The sequence below is a fragment of the Molothrus ater genome, chromosome 1 (assembly GCF_012460135.2).
Source record: "Molothrus ater isolate BHLD 08-10-18 breed brown headed cowbird chromosome 1, BPBGC_Mater_1.1, whole genome shotgun sequence".
NCBI classification, from domain to species: Eukaryota; Metazoa; Chordata; class Aves; order Passeriformes; family Icteridae; genus Molothrus; species Molothrus ater.
In genome coordinates, this window is record NC_050478.2 from 32,926,400 (window position 1) to 32,949,632 (window position 23,233).

At 43.4% G+C, this 23,233-nt stretch overlaps 1 protein-coding gene across 1 annotated transcript; it reads left to right on the forward strand.

Moving 5' to 3' along the window:
- The first annotated feature begins 1,430 nt into the window (after window positions 1–1,430).
- NPY (neuropeptide Y) lies at window positions 1,431–10,692 on the forward strand. Its single transcript, XM_036378815.2, has 4 exons — window positions 1,431–1,560; window positions 1,758–1,945; window positions 7,189–7,269; window positions 10,411–10,692. Exons 2-4 carry the CDS (start codon window positions 1,758–1,760, stop codon window positions 10,433–10,435), a joined length of 294 nt encoding a protein of 97 aa, XP_036234708.1. The 5' UTR covers window positions 1,431–1,560; the 3' UTR covers window positions 10,436–10,692.
- Window positions 10,693–23,233: the final 12,541 nt, after the last annotated feature.

The following is a 23,233-nucleotide window of genomic DNA, read 5'->3' on the forward strand; positions in this document are numbered from 1 at the left end:
TAACTGCATACGATAATAACTACAGAAATTACTAACAGTAGTATATAAATGATAGAGTTTTAGGATATGTCCTGAAGCCTTTTGTCAGTATATCAAATGTTCTTACTCGGGTGTTTGCTATTTTGCCTTCAAATAAAAGTAAAAGTAAGATATGATGAGAGTCATGATTTGTCATTCCACCTGGAATTAGTCAAGATGCTAATCAAATTATCTGTTTCTAAAGAATTAACCTTATTTTACTAATATGCAAGGCTACTTTCCAAATCTACCAAATCCTGAAGCTTTGTTTGGAGGGGATAAATCTTCTCCAACTTCAGGCACTCTGGTAGTCAGGTGTCTAGCCTAGCCCAGTCACCCAGGCTGTTCCTGTCACCAGGGGAGAAGGGTGTGTGAGCAGAAGATCCCCACTCTGCTTATCTCAGACCTCTTTTGTATGAGGGCTCAGATCACTGTCGGGGTGCCCATCTCTCCCCACTGACTCAGATCTGGACAAGGTTCAGGAGACATGTAAGTCTGACAGCTGAATCAGTAGTCCCATGTTTCTAGGACAAGTTCTATGTCCCAGATTCAGCAGTGGTTCCCCTGGGTCAGGACAGCTACTATGATCCCATGGCATTGGTGAGTTGTTTTCTGTGACTTGTGTCTCAGGCACAGAAATGAAACAGAATAAAGCACCTTTAGAACAGATATTCAGAAGGTAGCCCAGAAAAGGGGGGCAGAGTAGGTGTGGAGGCAGGCAGATTTGCAGCTCTGCTGCCAGTCCTCTAGGAAGTTAAGCCTTAAGATTTGTTGTGGATGCTTTGAAAGTGCTCAAAACCACACTGGATTGGTCTCTGAGCAATTTGGTTTAGTGGAAGGTGTTGCTGTCCACGGCCCAAGGGGTTTGGAACTATCTGATCTTTAAAGTCTCTTCCAACACAAACCATTGTGTGAGTCTCTAATTTACCCATTTACTGGCTACGATGTCTGAGCCTGTGGCACTGATTTGGTACTTTTGCTTATCCCAAACCGTCCTGCTTTCTTGGCTTTATGTCCGGCAGCACCACTGCTACAAAGCCCGAGCTTGGGGCCTCTCCCGTGCCATCGGTGCGGGACAGCACGGCAATCCCAGCTCCTTCCCCGCCCGGAGTTCCCTTTTCCCGGGGAGCTCGGGCACCGGGCAGCACGGCGGCTCCACGGCTGCAGACACCCCGGCTCCCGCGGCCGCTCCGCCACGCTCGGGGAAGGATGCCGATCCCGGAGCACATCCCGGGGGCAGCCGTGGGCGGGTTCCCGGGGCGGCGGGGGCGGTGCGGGGGCTGCGCGGGGCTCGGCACCGCCCGCCCCATCGGTGCCGCCCGGCCCCGCCCGGCCGCGGCCGCCGGGCCCCTCCCGGGGCAGGGGCAGGCGGAGCGGGGCGGGGGGGACCGGAGCCGGCGAGGCGTGATCGCCCGAGGCCCCTCCTGCCTGCCGGGAAGCCTTAAAGCAGGGCGGCGGGGCGCGCAGCCCCGCACTCGGAGCCCCGACGCCCGGGCAGAAGCGCCGAGCCGAGCCGAGAGCCGCTCCGCTGCAGCCGCCGCCGTGAGTGCCGGGACGGGGCGGGGACGGGGATGGGGATGGGGATGGGGATAGGGATAGGGATACCGATAGCGATGGGGACGCGGACGGGGACGCGGCGCTGTCCGGGTCGGTCGGGGCTGCGCTGGGGCGGGCGCGCTGCTCCCGCCGTCGGGGCAGGTGCTGACGGCAGCTCTCGTCCATCCCGCCCCGCCGAGCAGATGCAGGGCACCGTGAGGCTGTGGGTGTCGGTGCTGACTTTCGCCCTGTCACTGCTGGTCTGCCTGGGGACGCTGGCAGAGGCGTACCCCTCCAAACCGGACAGCCCCGGCGAGGACGCCCCCGCAGAGGACATGGCCAGATACTACTCGGCGCTGAGGCACTACATCAACCTCATCACCAGGCAGAGGTAGGCAGAGCGGGACGGCACACATCTCCCTTGCCCGCTTTCGGGCTGATTTTTTCTTTGGCGAGGCTCAGGGGAGGAAGGTGGGGTGCCCCCTGACACTGGGTGTCTCTCGCTGCTTTCCCCAAGGACACGGAGAAAGACGTGGCGCACAGATTCCTTTTAGAGAGCAGTGCTCGTGAAACCCTGAGCTGCCGACGAGTCCGGAGCTGAAGTTCTGCCGCCCAAGTTGGCAGAAGGGGCAGGGGTGTCAATGCTGCCTCTGCTCTCTCAGCCTCTTCTAGCTCTGGCACAGACAGGCTGGCAGGCAGGAGCATGCGCAGGGAGGGACCCCAAAAAGGAAAGATAACCAGCCTGGGAGCTGGAGACGGCTAGACAGGGCACTAGGAGCAGTTTGTCACTTCTGTTGCTGCCACTGACTCTGGTGAAGATTTTGGTGAGAAAAAGTGTCCATTATGGAGTTGTAGTAGTCCAGGTGTTTGTGGTTTGTAGGCTGCTTCATGCAGCTGTGAGTGTGAAAAAACCCCTAGCCCTAACAAAAACGTCTCTCAAGATCCAGAACTCAAGCCCAAAGAGTGTGAATGCAAGCCTCCCTGGCTCTAAACTGGCTTTCTGGGTTGACCATGCTTGTTAAAGTATGGGTAAAGACTCAGCCTGAAGAAAAAGGGCAAGTTATCATAAAAAATCATCTTCTTTGATAAAAAATGGTCTATTAAGTTAGGCTGTGGGATTGATAGATATTTGCTCTGAAGTCGTGCAATAGTGTGTGACACAGAAGAGCTTTGACATATTTATCTATTGTTTAATATCAAGACCAGATGAGAGCCTAAAATTAGGCTTTCATTTTTCCCTGTAGAAGTCTGAAGAATTAAATTAGAAGGGTGGCTATCATGCAACTGAGAGCTTTCCCAGAAGCCCCTAACATTGTGTGCTACTGCCCTAAGTGCATAAGATGGATGGAAGGGCTGATAGAAATACAGTTCTTTGGTTCTGAACTTTTAAAGCAATATTCACAACTGGCTCACATGTGAGGCATGCTTCTGTGTGGCAGTCTGCACTCAAATAACCTTTTGTCTAGATTACTGTTAAAATAATCTAATCCTCAAATTCTGCCTCTGCTGCTGTTTTATCTTGCATGCGATGGGATCTCCAGGCTGGTGTCTCATCCCTTCTTTTCTTTCTTTCATCTCCCTTTTCAAAGGTGGCTCCTGTCCAAAGCAAAGTCATATTTAAAAACAAAAAATCCCAAATCCAAATGACCACCCCTCCTCGTTTCTGTTTAGCCTTCACTTCTGGTGTCTGCTCCGTCTGCTTGCTTTAATATTGACTATGTAGCTTTTATTCCAATTTTATTGATTGTAAGTACACAACTCGGAGAGGGAAACCAGTTTCATTCTTTTGTGTGGATTTGGAAGTGACCTGAAATAGTTATTGTTTCTGATGGATAAAATTTAAATTTTGTTCTTTATATTTTCCTCATATTTCCTACCCACCCTTGTATTTAAAGGAACAGAGTTGACCTGGAAGTACAAGACAGTTGACAGAAAAAAGCATTACAAAGACAACTTTATGATACACATTTAAAAGTTGACTCCACAGGTTAACTAAAAAACCAGAAAGGTGTGCTGTTTTTCCACTGTGGTGAATTAACAGTCCAGAAATAAAGCCATTGCCACCTCCATTTGGAAAGCTTAACTGAGCTGCTGGAGGTTTCCTGTTTTGGCAGTGACACAGTCACTTGCAAAATGAATCAATAACTTTTGAAGCATTTTGGACCAGTCTAAGGGTGATTGGTCTGTTTGAGTAGATGTGCTCAAAGTTTTCTCTCTTCTCACAGATTTTTATCTCTCCTTTTTGTGCATGGCACTGCTTGGGAGCCCTGTGACAGGGGAGGATGAGGTCCAGGGGCTCACCCTGCTCCTTCTGCAGGTGGGTGAGCAAGCTGTGCTCAGCCTCTCACCCAATCTGGTGCCTATAGCTGCTGAGGTGAAGCAGTAAGAACATGTTGGCAAAGGAGGAGATGAGGAGATTGATTTTTTTTTTTTTTTTTTTCCCCTTCAGGTTCAGCTGCCCTGCCTTGTTTGATGTTTTTGTGATTATGAATACCACCACCCCCCTCCCTGCCCCTTGCCCAGCTCATCTTTCTGCCTTCTGCTTCTGGCCTGACTGAAGCATTTGAGTGCCATTCCCCTCTGAGCTACTGTGACCCACAGAGTCTTCACCTGAGCTCAATGAGCTTCTTCCTTCCAGACCATCCTTCTCTTCTTGTTCTTAGACCTTGTCCATCTGGCTGTTTGCTCCCTCCCTCTGTTGAAATTCTTCTTCAGAGCCATCTCAGCTTTAGACACCCGTGCCTGTCAGCTTTAATACAAAGGTTTGAGGTTACCTGAGGTAAATGGGTGCTTGTATGGTGCAAGGTCCTACAATATCTAGGAGGAGCCATCAAATTGAGAAATATTGAGAGTTTGTCAATATAATAATGTAAAATATTATTTTGAGGTTACCTGAGGTAAATGGGTGCTTGTATGGTGCAGATCATGAGACCTGTTTCAGGGTTCTTGTTTCTGATGAGATCCCTGTTCCTTATGTGCCAGGTCTTTATAACCTAAAAGAGAGCCCAGCAGAGATGCAGACTGCTGCTCTACAGATGCCTGTATGTCTTTTGGATTAGTTCCACCTTCATTTCCTGAGTTGTCACGTGGTTCTTGCCTCATACCTCTCTACCACACTGTTCAGGAGGCTTTTTTCAGAGTCCATCTTTATTCCTCCTCCTGCTATTTGCTGCTACCTGTGCTCCCTCTTGCTAACATTCTTCTTCCCTTATCACTTGCAGTTTCTCAGTGAATCTGTGGCTCTTCTGTGCTGTAGCAAAGCAGTCAGGCCATTCCTGCTGGAAATGGCTTGAACTGTAGGCAGGGCAGAGAGTATATTAAAGTGTGTATGTCTTGGGCAGTGCTGCTGCTCCTGCTTCGTGCCAACACCCTTTAATGGGCATGGGAGCAGATCTCCCTTTGCTTTGGTTTCTTGACAATTTTCTGAATCAGACACATCCAATTTTCTGAATTGGACATGGATAGGATTTGAATCCTAACACTAAAGTTTCCATAGGAAGCTTTGAGATTTTGCTGAGAGCCTGACATAGAGTGTTCTTATTCAGAATAAGTATGTTTGCTCCTTAAATCTCTTTGACTTCAGCTGGAGCTGTGGCTTATCAGCATGCCCCAAAGTAGGCCTTGATTTCTCAAATGGAGTATAAAAACTGACCAGGTGTTTTCACCTGGCTTGGAATCATGCTATTTTAAGCCTTTTTAAAACAGCCATGATTTTTGATAAATGTGTATCTCAGAGCAAGGAGCAAGGCATGAAGCAGCTGGAGCAAAGACATCTCCAGACATTTGCATCAGGAAGAACAGATTGACTCTGTCTGTGACCCCTAATTAGTAAGTCAGTAGCATGGATGTTTGCCAGGGGCAAAATGACAGGGTGGGCAGGAGACTGACAAAGCAAGAATGGATGTTCTTTGGGCAGCCCAGCTGGTGGCAGTCAGTGAACACCTTGTGTGCAGCTTTGCTGTGTGAGGGCATGGTGGGTCCATCCAGCACAGGTAGTGGCATGGAGTGGCCAAGATGCTGAAGGAACTCATGTAAAATATATATCTCCCCAGCACAGTGGTCCTCATTATTTGAGTGAATCTCTGCACTCTGGGTGGTTGCTACCTATTTCTTCTTCAGGCAAAACTTCCTGAGAGATTAGTGGGAGTTTTCTCCAAGTGTGAGGTGCTAGAGCAAGTTTTGATTTGTTAAATCAGTTTCTTTAACATAACAGAAAATTAGCTTCCTCCTCAGTTGAAGTCCAGGTCGCATCCATATTAATCAGAGCAGAGAACTAGAAAGAAAGAAATCCCTTGGTGGTGATGGAGTGCAAGGTATTTGATTAAGCATCATGCCTGAAAGCACTATTGTAATAGCATTTTACTGTGTCTGGCTGGTTCTTTCCAAATACCTGCTTTCAATCAGCTCAGATTAAGAAATTTAACTTTCTGGAACTGATGCTTTGTCTTTCTGGAGCACAGGTGATGCACTGAAACGATTAAAGCAAGGTGAAAACACAAAGGGTTGAAGAAAAGGGATGAAAAGTATGAAAAGTGAGAGATGTTTCCCCATTTAAGTGCAATCAATGCACTCAAGTTAAAACTGTTAGGTTTTTAAATGTAGTTTGGAAGGCTTGGGTTGGGTTTTTTTTTTTTTTCTAATCTAAACCACTGGAATGACTGGAGTCACTGGAGAAACATCATGTTAGTTCTTAACTACACCTTTGATTTTTCTGAAATCAGAATTTCACTCAAGCAGCATTCACAAAAGCTGCTAATGTACTTTGTGATCCAGAATGAAATTGCACACACAAGTTAAACTGTGATCTTAATTCTTTCCAACCAAGGGAGCATTTGCTCATAGGTATCACTCTTAGGCTAATGAGTCCTTGTAGTCATGTAAGCAGGTTGCTCATTGCCACTTCTGTTTTCCCAGGAAAAGAGATTGAATTCCTTCCCAAGTGATGGAAATTGCAGTACTTATAACTGTTAAGTGATGTACAGCATTCAGGATTAAAAAGAAAAAGGCAAATAGAAAGCCAGCTGCTGTGTAAATAAAGGACAAAGGTAGCCCCTGATATCGTGTCTAGTTGAAGAAGAACTCTGAAAAAGCAAGTTTTCATTCTCATAGCCACAGAGTTCAAGATAGCTCAGTGTTTGCCAACTAATGTGCTATGTGTTGAGCAGCCCCAAATGTGCTGGCTACCTTAAAAAATCCTGCAAAATTTCTGATGAAGGATAAGTACAATCTAAATCAATGAGAAAGTTCATGGGATGATGGAACTGGGTTTCCAGGCAAGACCAACATGCTTGGAAGTCACATCATGCACAGCTTCTTCCCTCTTCCTCCATGCTCTCACCAGTAAGGTGCAAGGTCCTAGAAAATCCAGGAGCAACCATCAAATTGAGAAATATTGGGAGTTTCTCAATATTATAATGTAAAATAATTATGGAAAAAATGTAGAAAAATATGGGAATAAAACAAGAATTAACATTTGCTCATGTGGCTAAGGCAAATTAAAATTGCTGGAAAGTGGTATTTGTGTCTGCTCAATTATGTTTCTGAAAATAAAAAAATCACTAATGGTTCTGTGCTCAGTCTTCGTTTATAAAAAGTGATATATACAAAAATGTAATTTTAAAAATTTTTCCTCAGATATGGGAAGAGATCAAGCCCAGATACACTGATCTCAGACCTCTTGTTGAGGGAAAGCACAGAAAACATTCCTAGATCCAGGTATGTATGAAGAGCTCATTTGGATTTAACAGTCTCATTTGTTATCAATAAATATGATTCACAGGGAGAAAACAGACCACCAAAAGCTGGTTAATCCCATCCTTAAAAAACCCAAACATTTAATTCCTTTTTTGCTCAAGAGATAGCACCATCTATGAATGCAAGAAGTGCCTTACCAGGTGTGATATAGTCCAAACTCCTCATTTGCTAATTTTGGGAGCAGGCTATACCTGTTATTCAGAGGAAGGGAAGCCCTCCCACAATGCTTGCCTCATTCTGGGCATTTTTACATAGAATTGTATGCTGATGTCTGATGATGATTCCTTACTTATTAGAGCTCCAAAGATGACATCTTGCTATTCATTTGCTGCTCACACAAGTTTAAATTTTTCCTCTAAAGATGTATAAGTGGTAAATATGCACCTATATTAACTCATACACAAATGCACAGCAGTGACTTTTCTTTAAAATACAGTATTTCACAGGTTTTGTATCTAATGCTTTACAAAGGGAAAAAAAGGCCTTTTTATTTCCATTTGCACTAGGCTAAAGTAACACTGGGGTTTCAAATGTACATAATGTATTTATCTAGTTAGGTAATGACATTTTAGCCATAATGTAAGATACTGTAGTAGTGACTGCAATTTACACAGCTGAAAATTAAGTATGTTGAAAAGGTAAGATGCAGGTGGAGTTTTGGCTCATGAAGGAAAATTTTTTTACTCACAATCCAACATGAATGAGCTCAGTTTAAGCCTTTACTGATTGTCTGAAGTTTGCTGACAATACTTCTACTGCAGAAATTAGTGTTTTATGCAGCTGTCTTCTCAAGAGTCTTTAAACAAGTGCTCTGCAAAGGCTCAACTAGACTAGTTCAGTACTTAAACATAATAGGCTGTAGCATTGAATTTAGGGCATGATCATGAGACTGGAAGGTGACCCAATTCCTCCTGCCATCCAGGGAGGTTGCTCATGAGACCTGCAGTTCTTTGTGTAGGGAGAGCCTTGGCTGATGGTTTGATGACTAACCACAGCTGTGGGGATGCAATTTTCTCTGCAGATGCTTATCTGAAAAACTGCATGGAGTGCAGTGAAATGTATTAGACTATTTTGTGTTTGGTAATGACAAGGGAGAGCCCTCACATAATGGGAAATTTCCACTGTCTTGAATTTGAGGCAACACACAGGGTAGTTAGCACTCATACTCTCTCATACTCATAATATATCTCCCTAATAGTCCAATACTCTCTGTAATTTTCACCCCTTCATCACAAAATGTTATGATTATTATTATTGTTTCAATAATGCTATTTATAACACACCAGGGAGCAAAAATTCATGAGCAAAATAACAAACTAGTCTGCAGTTAAGATCAAGAACTGATGAGAAGCAGATTTTTATTTCTTACCCCCTGTAACAGCACTTTAAACTGAGTATGGCATTTTTCACTCATTGCTGACAGTTATGGGAGTACTGGGAACAATGATGCCTAGTTTCCTATGGATATGTTTTCTAGGATAAAACTCTGTATGGATTCTGAAGCCCACTCCAACTTTTTCCTCCATGTGAGGACACAATTAAATTTTCTTTCTATCCAGTCCTGTGTTTCATGGCGCATCAGGAGCTAAACATCTCTAAAATCAGTGTGCCTCTCCTTGGCTTGGTTGAAGTTGTCCAAAGGGTGTGAAAGCTGGGGAGGAAGTGATGAGGGGCACGCAGGGTCAGACAGCTGGACACACAGCACGGCTGCCTAAGCCTTCTTCCTGGAGGAGGCCAGGCTGAAGGAATGAAAGGCAGGCTGCTATTATTCCAAACTTAAGTTATGTAAATGTTTTAGAAATAGTTGCACAAAAAGCTAGTTATGGAGCAAATGTAATTTGCACTCAAGTGAATCAGTGACAGAGAGTGATACCTCATGAGTTTGTGGGAGCTGAACTTTGTAACTAAACACTGAGATAATGATAAATTACTTAATTGTATTCAGCTTGACAGGCCTGGTTTGACATTTCACTTTTGCTACTGAAATACACCCCAAAAGATGTTCTAGTTTGGGTGTATGTCTGACCATAGAAAGTTTAGAGAGATTCTTCTGGAAACTAATTGCAAAAAAAGAAGATAAAGATTAAAAAAATGGAGGTGCCTTGATCTGAGTACAAGTAAGTTCTTATGACAGAAATGTGTGATTCAGCACGTTTCTGATTTTGTCTGTCTTGTGGAGTGATGAGGAAATGTTTAATACTCAGTAATAGGCTGTATATCTCCTGATGCTGCCTCTTTAAAAATTAGATATCTAGTATGAAATACTCATCTAGGTTGCCTCTGCAGTCAGTCAGAGGGATGGGTAACTCCAGAATGAGCTTTCCTGCCTAAAATGGGCATGGTCTCAGTTGCCCTCTAACGTGTCCGTGTCTCTCCAGTGACTGTGGAGGCAGGTTAGATATTTAGTCAAGAGTTGATGTGCTACTTTTAGATGGGAAAAATGATGGGAAATGCATTTCTCCTGGTGTTTTTCCATGTTCTCTTACTTGTTACCTTTCCTCCTGTGTAGACAAAACATCAGTTTGCAAGCAGAGGATCTCTGGATAAAATCCTGCCTTCAGCACCCTTTTCAATATATTTCAAAAGCTTGATAATGAGCAGTGGAATACCACAATAATATTTTAGGATGGTGGCTTTGAACTTGGGTTTTGTTTAAAGGTGCTTACAGCATTATGTGATTTTGTTTGGCTCAGTGAGTTCTCTTTGGAAGTTGTTTACTCCTGAGTTAGTGTGAAAAATATATCTTTAAGAAATTTGTATCTCAACATATCATAGTTTTCTAGCTTAATTTCACTAAGTGCTATTTAATGGTGTAAGGCAGCTTTGTAGCTAGTCTCAGCCATGTAAAACATAGTACCAGGGTAGCAGGATGTACAGGCAAGTTCTGCTACCAATTTTTACAATCAAGTATAGGTTTTTGGCAATTCATACTGCATCTGTTTTTGTTGGAGTCACATATACAATTTTCAACTGCAAATATGCATATATATTTATCATTGCTGCTATTAATGAATGTTTTAGGCAGTTTTAACATTGAATTTTTTCAGTGGGGGCTTTTATGTGTTTAATGTGGGTTTTTTTAATTCGTAATATGTGTTGCAGGTTTGAAGACCCTTCGATGTGGTGATGGGATTTTCAGCGCACCTTCAGAACTTTTCCTAGTTTTCAGTTCCACACCTCTGAAGCAAATCATAGCGTCGTCCCCAGTGCATGCAGCCATTGTATTCTGTAGAGTTCCTCTCCTTTGTCATATTTGTATATATTCCTTTATTTAAATAAATTATTTGTGCATTCCAAAATACAACATACTAAATGAAAACAAACAGCCATGTCATTGGTATAACAAAGCGTTGTTTTAAACTATTAAAACTGAATTATAACTTCCCTGTAGTGTGGACAACAATGGTGTCACAGTTATTACAGTAATTACTGTGCAAAGTAAGATAAAGATATCATTTATTGTGGCCTCAGACTCAGCTCAAAACTGTTTAAAATCATTTATCACAGACTTCATAACTTGGGAAAACAGTGTTCTGAGAGGTGACTTTTTCAGAATGGCCATTGTTAAAACTTTAGTGCTTACATTGACAAATGTAATAAAATTCAAGGCAATTTTGAAATGCAAAGGAATAAGTTACTGCTTAATTCTGCTAACTCCTCAAAACTGGTTTGATGCTTGGCTGTAAGCCTGAACTAGTAATTTTAAATGAAACAGATGTAACATCTTTGTTTTGGCAATATGTGAAATAGCAGAAACGAACATCTAAAGTAACTCATAAACCAAGACAAGACTGCAATTATTTGTGCCAGAAAACAGACATTTAACATTGCCTAAGGCCTTGTAAAGGAGCACAGTGATAAATCCCAACCCTTGGGCTCCTTGCCTTCTGAGCCTCTCTCATTTAGGGTTATTAATGGTTTGTACCATAAGATCCACAGAATAGCAACAAGGCAAACTATCTCCAGGTTTATATTTTCTTATTTTTGGATTTTATATGTTCACTCACTAGCCTAATGGGAGCCTTAGACATGCTTGAAGTTTTTACTCAAAGTAGTATAAGAATGGCAGTACCTTCCCCTTGTTCTTAAGTGGTTCTAGTTCACAGATGTGTATCCCGCTGTATGATCAGGACCCAGACTGTGCATTACACAAATGCTGGTCTCTGGTTCCTGATATACCACTTCTTTTCTTCAGACACTGTGACTAAACAATACATAATAAACCACATAAAGAAGTTCCAAGCTGGCAAAGAATCAGTGTGAAGGTTTAATCTATTTAGATGTCCTTCCCACTGTTCAAATGTTTCCACATGGCTGTTGCCCCCAGGAGAGATGCATCAGTGCAACCAAGTTCCAGGATTCTATAAATGTGCTTGTAAAATGTTACCAGCTTACCAGGACTGGTCAGCTTTTGTGATCACACTGCCTTCAGCAAAGCGCAGCACAGTTTTCCGTTTCATAAAACACTCCTGTGTCACTGGAATTGGCAACCTTAGCTTTCAGCAGCAACACATTAACTTACAGATGTGGTGATGCTACATGTGGAATTGTGATGATTAAGAGCAATCTAGAGTCACAAAAATGATTGGGGCCCCCAGGGTGAACTAGTTCGAAACCAAAACAGTGGGAAGTTCCAAATCAGAACTGCAATTTAATAGAAAAATTAAGATAAATGCAATAGTACAGAAATACTGACTTAAACTGACAGAGTCAGAATACAACCTGACACCCTGTGATGGTAGCAGTCTGATTAAATGGTGGCTACAGTCCTGTTGGAGTGATGGATGTGGTTTTGTTGAAGCAGTGATCCTGTGGAAAGATCTGATCTTTCTCTGGAAGTCCAGGGGTGGGTGTCGAGCTCTTGTCCTCTGGAAATCCTATGGTAGTGCTCCTGTGGTGTTCCAAGCCTCAGATTATATCCAGGTAGGAATGCTTCGTTCCTCCTCCTGGGCAGGGCCTTTCAGAATGAGATGATATAATTCTATGAGACACACTGGGAGACCTTGATGGCCTGTTAGTAGAGAAAGGCCTCAGAGGGAGTTATCAGGGATGAGCCATGGAAGAGATAAGGAACACTGTCCCATCTGTTTTAAAAGTTTATGAAGATGGTCACAGAATACATACTTTGGTTACATCTTTTCACTGTAACCCAAGACACAGGGTAAACTCTTGCTACCCTCGGCTGTAGGCATTAATCTTCAGAGGGACTTCAGGATGGCCCTCAGTTGCTGGAGTGAGCAGGTGTTCTTCAGCCTCAGGCCAGGACTTGCTATGGCAGGTTACACAGAGTACTCTGCTTTGAGTAATTATTAAAATGAAAATTGAAAGTTACTGAGGTATATGATACACAATATCTTTAATTCCGGCTAATTTTTAGTATTTCTCTATATATACTAATGACCACGTGAATTGCAGTATCAGTAGTGGTAAAAATGACAAACTAATCTTAGGTTGCTTGTGCTGTCATTACAAATGTACCTTAGGGGAGAAAAGGAGAGTTAAAGAATTAGCCCACACTAAACACTTGTGCCGAGTTGTTCCACTCAATTACCTGAGTTTTCCTGAATGTTGAGAACACTTATCTGTATAGAAAAGCTATTACCTGATGAGGTCTCAAAGACAGAAGTGAGGCAAAGCATTCACACAATATTTATTTATCCACTCTGTGATATTATTTTTGTTCTAAAATCCTTCTCTGTTCTCTGGGGCAGACACAACATTGCCATAGAGTTCCAGTGTGCTTAGTTCTTAGCTTCCTTGTGTACTTCATATACCACTCTTGACAGGCCAGGACACTGAAAATACTGTATCAGCTCTACAAAACAGAGGATGGATTTAAAAAATGAGCTGTGAAATGAAGATAAATACCAGTTTTCTTTGGCGTGACTCCTGCATTTTGACTTCAGGGTTAAGTTTTTCATCTTTTTCTCTCTAACCATGAGAAACAGTGCCTTGTTTCTAAAACAAAGGCTGCAATTTATGTTAGAATCTGAGGAAGCGCCAGGAAAAACAAGAAGTAATAACCGTGAAAGTAGGTAATGATATTTTCTCCTTTATTTATTGTGGGTTTGAAATCATGAGAAATGTATGTAAATAGGTGTCAAACATTTAGAAGACTGTCCACCTTTACCTTCAGTAATTTCTGTGAAATACATCACAGTTATGCCCAACTTTGATTTAACCGAAGAGGAGATCTAGATGATCCCACCTATCTTGTCTTCCAGGACAGGAATTTCTCTCTGTCTTCTTCTCTCTCCATCCCTACAAACCTAGCCCACTGCACTACTTTCAGCCCTGAAATTCTCTGTGCCAAAAGACCCTCCATCACATGGCATTGTGTTGGGGTGAGGTGGGATTTACCTGGTAGCTGGCAAATGAATACCAAGTTTCAGGTGCAGCATCAAGAGTTTCCCATAGTGGTTTGTGCCACCTTCTGGTTCTCTGCTGGCCCCTCACCTTGGTGCTTAGGGTGTGGTGCCCAGGAGCACTTGGCATATGTGGGAAGGGTATTTTAAAGCTGAACTGACCATTGCTCTGTGTTTCCCATGGGATTACATGTCTTGCCTGGCCATATGACCTTCAGGGGTGCCTGTGTAAATCCAATACCAGACCTTTTTTCCCATTGCCACCCTTATCACCATTAGCCACTAAAAGTCAACAAACATTTAAAAAAAATCAGCAGAATCAATCATAAAATCATAGAGTTGGAAGAGAACTTCAAGGATCACCTGATCAAACCTTTCTTGGCAAAAACGTGGTATAGACAAGATGGTCCATCAGCCTGTCCAGCTGAATCTCATAAATGTCCAACATTGGAGAATCCCCCACTTCCCTGTGGAGATTCTTCTCTTTGTAAAAAATGAGTGGCTGATTGTTATTGTGAAAATTTCTCCTCTTGCGTCCAGTTAGAATCTCCCCAAGAGTAATTTGTACCCATTATCCCTCACCCTTTTCTTGAGACTGCTTGTAAAAAGGGAGTCTCCCTCTTAGCAGCCACACTTTAAATACTGGAACGTGGTGATAAGGTCCTCCAAAGCTGCCTTTTCTCCAGGGTAAACCAACCCTTTTGTCTCAGACTTTCCTCATATGTCAGGCTGCCTGGTCATTTGATCATCTTTGTGGCCCTTCTCTGGACCTATCCAGCCTGTCCACATATTTTCTTTTATAGCAGGGATCAGAAATTCAACACAGTATTCCAGGTGTGACAAGCACCGAGTTCAGTAAAGGAAACAAAAATTTTCCAGATGGATTTCAGTGAAGGTAGAAAACTAAATACAAACTAAACAGAATATAACATACAGTAATGAAAAAAACCCTACAACTCTTGCTTTGTTTTGGTGGGTTAGTACCCTGAGTAAGAAAGTGCTACTGAGTGGAAATTGCCTAACTAATGCAGTAATTCATATCAGGTCAATGTATTTTATTTATCTGGCTACATTGCTATCAGTCATTTATTTATCTGTATTACAGCATCACCTGGAGACTCCAGATATGGGGGTCATTGTGCTCCACTCTGTAAGACCATAATAAAAAAAATAAATCCAGACTACAGAGATATTCCATCTATGTGCAAAGAGAGAAAGTGGGAGGAAACTTGGGCTCACAAATAAAATGATTAGTAAGTTAGAGTGGTCCTACTACACCTGCAGCCTTGTAGACTCTTGGATTACAGCAATTAAGAATGAGCTATAAAACCAGTAGTGCAACATTATCTTGTTTCCAGTTAATATGTGTGTTTGCTAAGCTCTCCCTTATCTAAGTTATTTGCTTTTCTCTAATGACCCAGTCTTTGCCAGGCCCAGAGACTTTCCAAGCTATATTTAGCTACAAGCAGCTCCCACCTGCCTGTAATGAACACCCAGCTCAGAAGATTTCAGACTTCTTTCTTTATCTAATTTTCCTGTGCATTCAATTGAAGGTCCTTGGATGTGGGCTGCCAAGTGCATGTCCCAAGGTGTGTAAGTTCTATGGAAATGTGTCTGGAGTCATTCCACCTTTGAAGAAGCAGAACTGATGGGAGCAGGAGAGCCATGAGGTGCCCTTGCTGACAGAGCTGATGGTGGCTAAAACGGAACACAACTATAACAGGCTTTCCACAGTAACTTTCCCAGTAAGGTGTAAATTGGGAGCCTCTCCCAGAGGTACAAGAGTTTGAAATGCCCTTTATCAAATAAATATGTTTGTATCAATTAAGAATGAGGGTTTAGATGACTGTGTGCTAAATAGGTGACAGGCTCTTTAATAGATCTTTCTTACTAGTTTTTCCCACAAATTCTTATGTTGTATTTTCATGGTTTAGGTTGGAAGGGAACGTAAAAATCACCTAATTCCAACCCCCCTGCCTTAGGCAGGGACACCTTCCACTAGAGCAGGTAGCTCAGAACCCCATTCAGCCTGGCCTTGAACGCTGACAGGAATGGGTCTTCCACAACTTCTCTGGGCAATCTGTTCCAGTGCCTCACCACCCTCACAGTAAAGAATTTCTTCCCATTTTCAAGCTTCCTTTCCTTTGAAAAGCATCTTTTTATGTACTGTTCTTGTTTCACTTTCTTTTATATGGAAGAAAAGGATTGCAATTTGAAGTTATTCTGCATTTATGATGCAGACTATTCTGTCAGGAGTGATTTTATTGACTATACCCATTCATTCACTCTGCCATGTTTCTGATGATTACTCTGGTTCAGCTATCACCCCCACTGAAGTCAGCAGAAAATGCTGTCTTTCTACACACCTGTTTCCAAATCCTGTTCCATCAGCAGTGGCAAAGATTTATATTTTTAAACAATTGCTCTAGTACTTGTTCAGTTGCATTATAAGCCTTGAAAGTGGATTCTAATTAAGTCACCTAAATCAAGAAATAAATTTTATCAATGGTATAATAATAGTTCAGAGGTTCAAACACATTTTGTTATGGTCAGCTTTTTCTAAGAAGGCGGAGTTAAAGTTAAATAATCAGATCAATCAGAAATATTGACTTGCATTCACATTTGAAACATTTAAACTTTGACATCATTTGTTTGCTTCAGCCATCGTTTTAAATCAGCAATCAGAAAATTATTGACTTCTGACGTGAAGTTTTGTGTTGCTACACCAGGTACTTAACTTAAATCTGCCTTTAAAAGATGAAATGCATTTAGAGCTGCTTAAATTGGCTGCCTTATCTGTCTTAGCCAGCAGTGCATGTTACATTTCTCCACAGACACACTGACGGTGGTACCCAGGCCCACCGCAGCTCGGCACACGTCAGAGCGTCTGCGATTCAGTGCTCGTTATGACTGTCACAACAGCCTGAGAGGATTAAAATATATTTCCTGCTCTTGAGTCAGACCTGGGGAATTAATAATAAGCTCCATTTAAGTGGGAAGAAATAATTTTTCATTTGATATATCAGGTCTGATTTACCATCTTCTTTTAAAAAACCAACAAGCCCAACCCTCCTGAAAATCACCTACAACAAAAAAGAGGTTCAGCCTAATGTTCTGTCAAGGGAATGGGCTGAGACAATGTGCTGCCATATTTAAATTTTCTTTAGCATGTTCCTTTTTCTTACTCCAAGCACTCAGTTGATTGATATCACCATGTCATCCTCTTCTCTCCTTAGACTGCTAACACTCTTTTTGTCCTCGACAGCATTTCATAAAGAACGTACCCCAAACTTCAAAGCTTTCAAAGGGACATTGGCTGTCCCCAGGCCAAGTTGTACAGAGAAATGTCTGCTACCCTACAGCATAATAACCAAATGTGCAAAATTACAAGCTCTTCTTCTTCAAGTGCACCTGGGGTCTACAGGTATATTTCTAGTTTAAAATGTAGTTAAGGTACCTTAGATTGATGTTTCTCATTTCTTCACCACCTGGATAGCTATTATCCAAGCAACTCTGGCTTACAGGCATTGACTGCATTTATCAGCACTCTGCTGTCCCTGTTCAACACGCCTGCCAATAAAGAAAGCAGTTTTCATATGTATTTCTCTTTCACTTTTTTACCTCTTTTAACGTTTCTTAGAAGTAAGGGGAGTTGGTTTTGCCAGCCACATAGGTTTCTGTGCTAAAGCCATGTTGCTTTAAACTCAAAGTACCTTAATCTACATAGAGTGCAATAGGGTAAGCTTTTCCCTGGTGTTATAACCCCTTCTCCAAGCTGTACCTCTTCCTTGAGAGCTCTGCTCAGACATCTCTGTCAAAGTTGCTGTGTTTTGACAATTCCCATTAGCTAATCTAATTATAAATTGTGAAGAAAAGTGAAATCAGATTGAATATTGTCATTTAGAAATATCAGAAATTAATAAATTTACATTGAATTACATCAAATTGATTTTTTTAAAGTAGTTTAGAAGATTTTAACATAAATCTTGGGTGAATGGTGATCTGTGTGGTATGTCAAGCAGCAATTAGGAATTTGTGTTTTCCTCTTTTCACTATGGTGAGATAAGGTGGATTCTGGGTTGTGATGGTTGCCAGCCTCAGCAGAGAATCAGCTCACTGTCAGGCTGGATCAATGTAAGGTGAGCACCTCACTGTTTTAGCAAGTGGAATAAGATCCCAATATTGCCCGGTGGAACGTGCCTGGGCTCTTCTGGCCCTTGCTGCTTGACCAGAGGCAGCAACTGCGGTGTTTTCACCTCAGAGACACCCCTGGCTGGCTGGATGTTGCAGCTGGCACTTGGAACAAGTCCAGGCAAGCAGGAATTCAGTTTTTACCTCTAATGGGAAGGCTTCAGGTGAGGTGAAGAGGAAAAGGAGACAGATTCTGCTGGAGGGTTAATCCAGAGTTTTATTCCATGGTCACAGATCTCCGAATCTCGGTAACAGCTCCAACAGAATCCCGACCGCATGGTCCCGTGTCCTTTTAAGCCCGGGGACAGGGGGAGGGGAAGGGGTAGGTGTGCCACCAACCAGGTGGAAGGGGGGCAGTCTCAGGGGACAGTGACACCTGGACTGGCCAATGACCCCAGGGCTGAGGGGCATCTTTTGAACTTGACCAACCAGACGACGCCCTTGCTGGAATGTTAAGATTGATGGACAGCACTTAGCAAGGGGGCAAGGGGGAGGGGAGAGGTTGGCACACCTGAGGGGCTGGGAAAGGTGAAACAGGATATTGCTTCACACCGCAACAAGCAAGGTTTTGGCTTCGTCTCCCTGTGGGAATTGCACTTTTCAGGCACTGCAAAGGTACAGGGATAACTTTGATTAATGTAGAATCCTAGCAACGTTGAAATTCAGAGTGAAGACTGTGTTGGGGGCCAGCAAAGGTGCTCTGAGCTTTAATACAACACATGGCCCATCTCTGCCAGCAGCTGTGCTGGCTGTGGAAACCTCAGGAGCAGAACCCCTCTGGAGATTAGTGGCAGGTAAAAAATTATTCTAGGAAATTATTATGTCCTGTGATTTTTGGGGAACACACATCTTTTTTTGCTGAGAAAACTCAAAAGGGGGAATATTTTATTGAAAGAGAGTCAGCAATTATCAAAGATGAAATGAGACTAAATGTGAACTTGGGTTTCATGCTCAAGTGGCTGCCAAGTCACTGGCAGGGACAGCAACAGGTATCAGCCCTCTTCCCTGCCCTTTTCCCACTTCTTTGTCCTTCCCTGAACTTTGATTTGGGCACCAGTGCCCACATAGTACCTGCATCTATGTTCAGCTGGATTTATGAAAATCATGGGAACAGAAGAACATCACCAGTTAATTAGTTTCATTTTCCTTTCTCAGCAGGGATATTTCTAGCTGCATGTGAAGGAAACAGAAACATGCCTGGATGCTCAGGCAGGAGAGTCTTGCAAAAAGACCTGTTCTGCTACTTGCTGAAATCTCTTGGGTTTTAATTCTGCATAGTGAATAGGGAAAGAGGGAAAAGGGAGGTGATTTCTGATTTTTGGGTGCTGAGTTGGAAGACAGATGTTTCTATTCTGCTTTCTCCCTTCCCCATGTATGGGTTTGCTCAGCTATAAAGAAATGACCCCAGACTTTTTTTTTCCTCAAATCCATAAGAGCACATGAGATAAAACTAGTTTTTACCTCACCTGAATGGCTCAGCTGGCCAAGCCCAGACATTCAGCGTCCAAACTGGGAGTGCTGCTGAATCCCAAGGGTTTTATCAGTCATGGTAATACCAACTGCTCACATCTTGTTCAACTGTGCTTACATCTTGGGACCCTGGATCTATTTGGACTATCCTCACCCACAGTGCAGAAGTAAACATCACCAGAAAAGCTGTAGTGGAAAGCACAGCAGCACCCCAGATAATCAGTAGGTGTCCTCAGAAAAGAGCATTTCTTTCTACTGTGGATTCCATATGGCTGGGCTGTGTGCTAAGAGGTCATGCAAAATAATGGGATTTTTGTGCTTTTTGGTTGTTGTTGTTGTTTGTTATGTTACTGTGTGCTTACTAAAATAATTTTGAACAACAACAACAACAAAGAATAAAACTCTAGTGGGATCTTCCAGTAAATAGACTAGAGGAAAATATATTGGTACATCTCAGGCTTTCTATGCCATTTTCTTAATCCACCCAGCATAGACTGCTATTAAAGACATAGAACTAAAGCCAGCTGACCATTTGTAGGTGTCATTGTGGCAATTTCTATCTCTGTCTAGGTAAGCAGTTTCATTAATACTGTTATTCTGTGTATAAAAAGTCTGGCTTTCTTTCCATCTCTGCTCTAGTTTAAAAAGTAAAGCTGGTTTAAAAAGTACAGCTGAGGACAAGAATCTAAAGCATAAAACTGGCCTCTCTCCAGGTTATAATATAAATGGCACAGGGAATGATGAAGAAACACAGGCATAATAGCATAAAAAAGCCACTTTATAATAACTTTACATGCCCTCAAATATTCAGCATTCTGCTGGACCATAATGGGTGTGAAACTGCACTGCATGCTGTGGAGATGCTTAGGTTGTTATTTGAAACCTAAGGGTTTCAATAACAGGATACCTGAGACGTGGGTTTAAAAAGCTCCCCCTGACATGTAGTGGATTTAGGTTTTCTTGGGAAGAACCTCTTAGGACTCCTAGTCTTAGAAATTATGGACTTGAATTTTACAGATACATTGATGTTTTCTTCTTGTACACTTTTACTATGGCAGCTCAATACACTTTTGCTTTGACCAAAGGCTGGCCCTGCTCTGCTCAGTGCCCCAAAACTGCTCCTTGCTCACTGTAGGAAAGAGTTCCTCTGCCCTGAGGGGTCCTGAGCACAAATGGGAATATGAGGGGCACAAGCAGGCAGAGGAGAGTGTGTATGAATAGGGATGGAAATTTCTGTTTCACTCCCCAATTCCTGGTTGGCCTGATCCCCCAGGGGCTGCACAAGAAGGAAGATTTCAGAGGAGCATGGTGATGAGTCCTCAGGGACTGTCACTGTTCAACATCTTTGTCAGCAACAGGGACAGTGAGTGTGAGGCACCTTCAGCAAGTTTGCTGATGACACTGAGCTGTGTGGAGCAGTCAACTCTCTGAGGGAAGAGATGGCATACAGAGAGACCTGGACAGGCTCGAGAGTTGGGCCTGTGAAAAACAAACCTCACAAAATCCAACAAGACCAAGTAACAGGTTCTGCACCTGGGCTGGGGAAATCCCAAGCACAGGTATAGCCTGGGTAGAGAATGGATTAAGATCAGCTCTGGGGAAATTGACTTGGGTCTCTTGGTGGGCAATAAGCTCAACACGAGCCAGTGATGTGCACTGGCAGCCCAGAGAGCCAGATGTGCCCTGGGCTGCATCAAAAGCTGTGTGACCAGCTGTGCATGGGAGGTGATTCTGCCCCTCTGCTCCATTCTCATGAAACCCCACATGGAGTGTTGGGGACTGCTCTGGGGGCCCCAGCACAAGGAGGACATGGATCTGCTGGAGCAAGTCCAGAGGAGTCCATGAGGACGGTCAGTGGGCTGGAGCTATGAAGACAGGCTGAGGGGGGAAGAGAAGGCTCTGGGGAGACCACAGAGCACCTTCCAGTACTGAACAGGGGCTTATGTTAGAGGTGGAAAGGGACTTTTTACAAGGGACAGCAAGGGGGAATGGCTTTACACTGAATTTGGATTTGGATTAGATATAAGGAAGGAATTCTTCACCATGAGGGTGGTGAGGCACTGGAACAGCTTGCCCAGAGAAGCTGTGGAGTATTCAAGGCTGGGCTGGATGGGGCTTGGAGCAACCTGATCCAATGGAAGGGATCCCAGCCCATGGCAGGGGGAGGTGGAAGTAGATGACCTTTAAAGTCCCTTTCAACCCAAAACATTCAATGATCCTATTAAACAAGGAGACAGTGTGACATTTCCTGGAGTAGGAATTGCTTGAAGATAGACCACAGTCCTGTGGCTTGCTTGCCAGGGAACTGTCAAAGCCAATATGGCTCCCAGCCCAGCAGTGCAATGGTGAAAGGCAGCCTAGCAGGGAGCCAAAAGTAAATTTTACACAGCTTCAGGGTAGGCACAATAGATGCCGCCCATCAGTGCCAGTTCAGCTGGCACAGCACCACCAGCCCTGAGCACCCCCAGGTGATTCTCAGGGCAAAACACTCCCCCCTTTCTGGGTACACTGTGGTGGATCTATTGCCACTGAGATAATTAGATCTAATAGTTTCTATGCTTGCATGAGGTAGGATTTTTGCAGCCTCCCTATTACTTGCTGTCAGCCTGTAAAAAACAGCCAGCTCACAAAGCTGAACAGTTTTGGTGATGCTATCACAGTAAGTGATGTTAGCAGGATCTGGATGTTACACCTCACTGACCAGGGAGTGGATGGCATATTTTGGCAGATTTACCCACTTGCTCCTTAATGAAGAGAATGTGATCAGACATTTTTTCTGTACTGTTCAGAGAAAAGCTCAAAGGGAAATACTTGGAGAGTGCAATGACCTATTAAGTTGCCTGATTTGTGGCTGCAGCTGTTTCCTTTGTGCAGCACTGGCAGCGCTGGTGATTCATGGGTGGGAAAAGATCACTCTTGCATTTGGTTTGCTGCAAGCTGCTCTTTTGGACCTCCCTCACTCACCGTGGCATGGACAGCCTTGGGGCACTCATTGGAGCATCTGAGTGCTGCAGGAGAGGCAGGGTCATCCTTGGGCTTTTGAAGAGCTGTTTTGAGGCTGCAAAGTACCCATCAGTGCTGGGCAAAAAAAGCAGTGAGATGCTGTGTTCCTGCTGATGAGGTTAAGCCAAGAGGCCAGAAACATGAGAGTTTAAGGAATATCAAGCAAGTTTCTGTGTTTTTAAGTAGGAGTTTGGAGATCTCCTTCCAGAAAGGCATGGAGGGCACCAGCCTGTGCATCCTGAGCATCCCTGCTGATGCACAACTCCCACGGAGAAGAAAGTGGGGTGGGGGTGGAAGGCATTGGTGAACCTGAGGCAGAGCTTGGCTCTGAGGTTTGCAGAGTACCAGGCTGATACTTACACACCTCTGGTATGCTTTTAATGCAAAACAGTGAACATCATGTACTAAGCACTGGCATTGCTGGAAATGCTTGTAAGCCATGGGGCTGTATGTTCCCATACTGAATGGCAGAGGGTGTAGGTGACTTACAAGGACATTGATAGAATGGCAATGTTCAGATAATTTCTGGAACAAAACCTAAAAACTGCCAAAGTACTTCAGGCAAATTATAACACCCACCTTACATTTTAATGCCACCTCAAGCTGTATTCTGCATCAGTCAGCTGTGGGAGGAGATGACATAAACAGACAATTAAAGTTTCTTTTCACTTGCAAGATAAGATTGAAAAATGTGGTCACTGAGCTGTCTTCTTCTGACATTTTCTTAACAGCTCTACACTTTGAAGAGAAGTTTCTGTCAGTCCCAGTGCTAGAGCTGTGCCATAAGCAAAGGGGGAAGCCCCTCCACTGCACTGGGTGGACCATCAGCATCCATGAGCATCACATGTATTTCCACTGACTGCAAAACTGCCTTCTTGTTGTCTGGGGCCATGTTT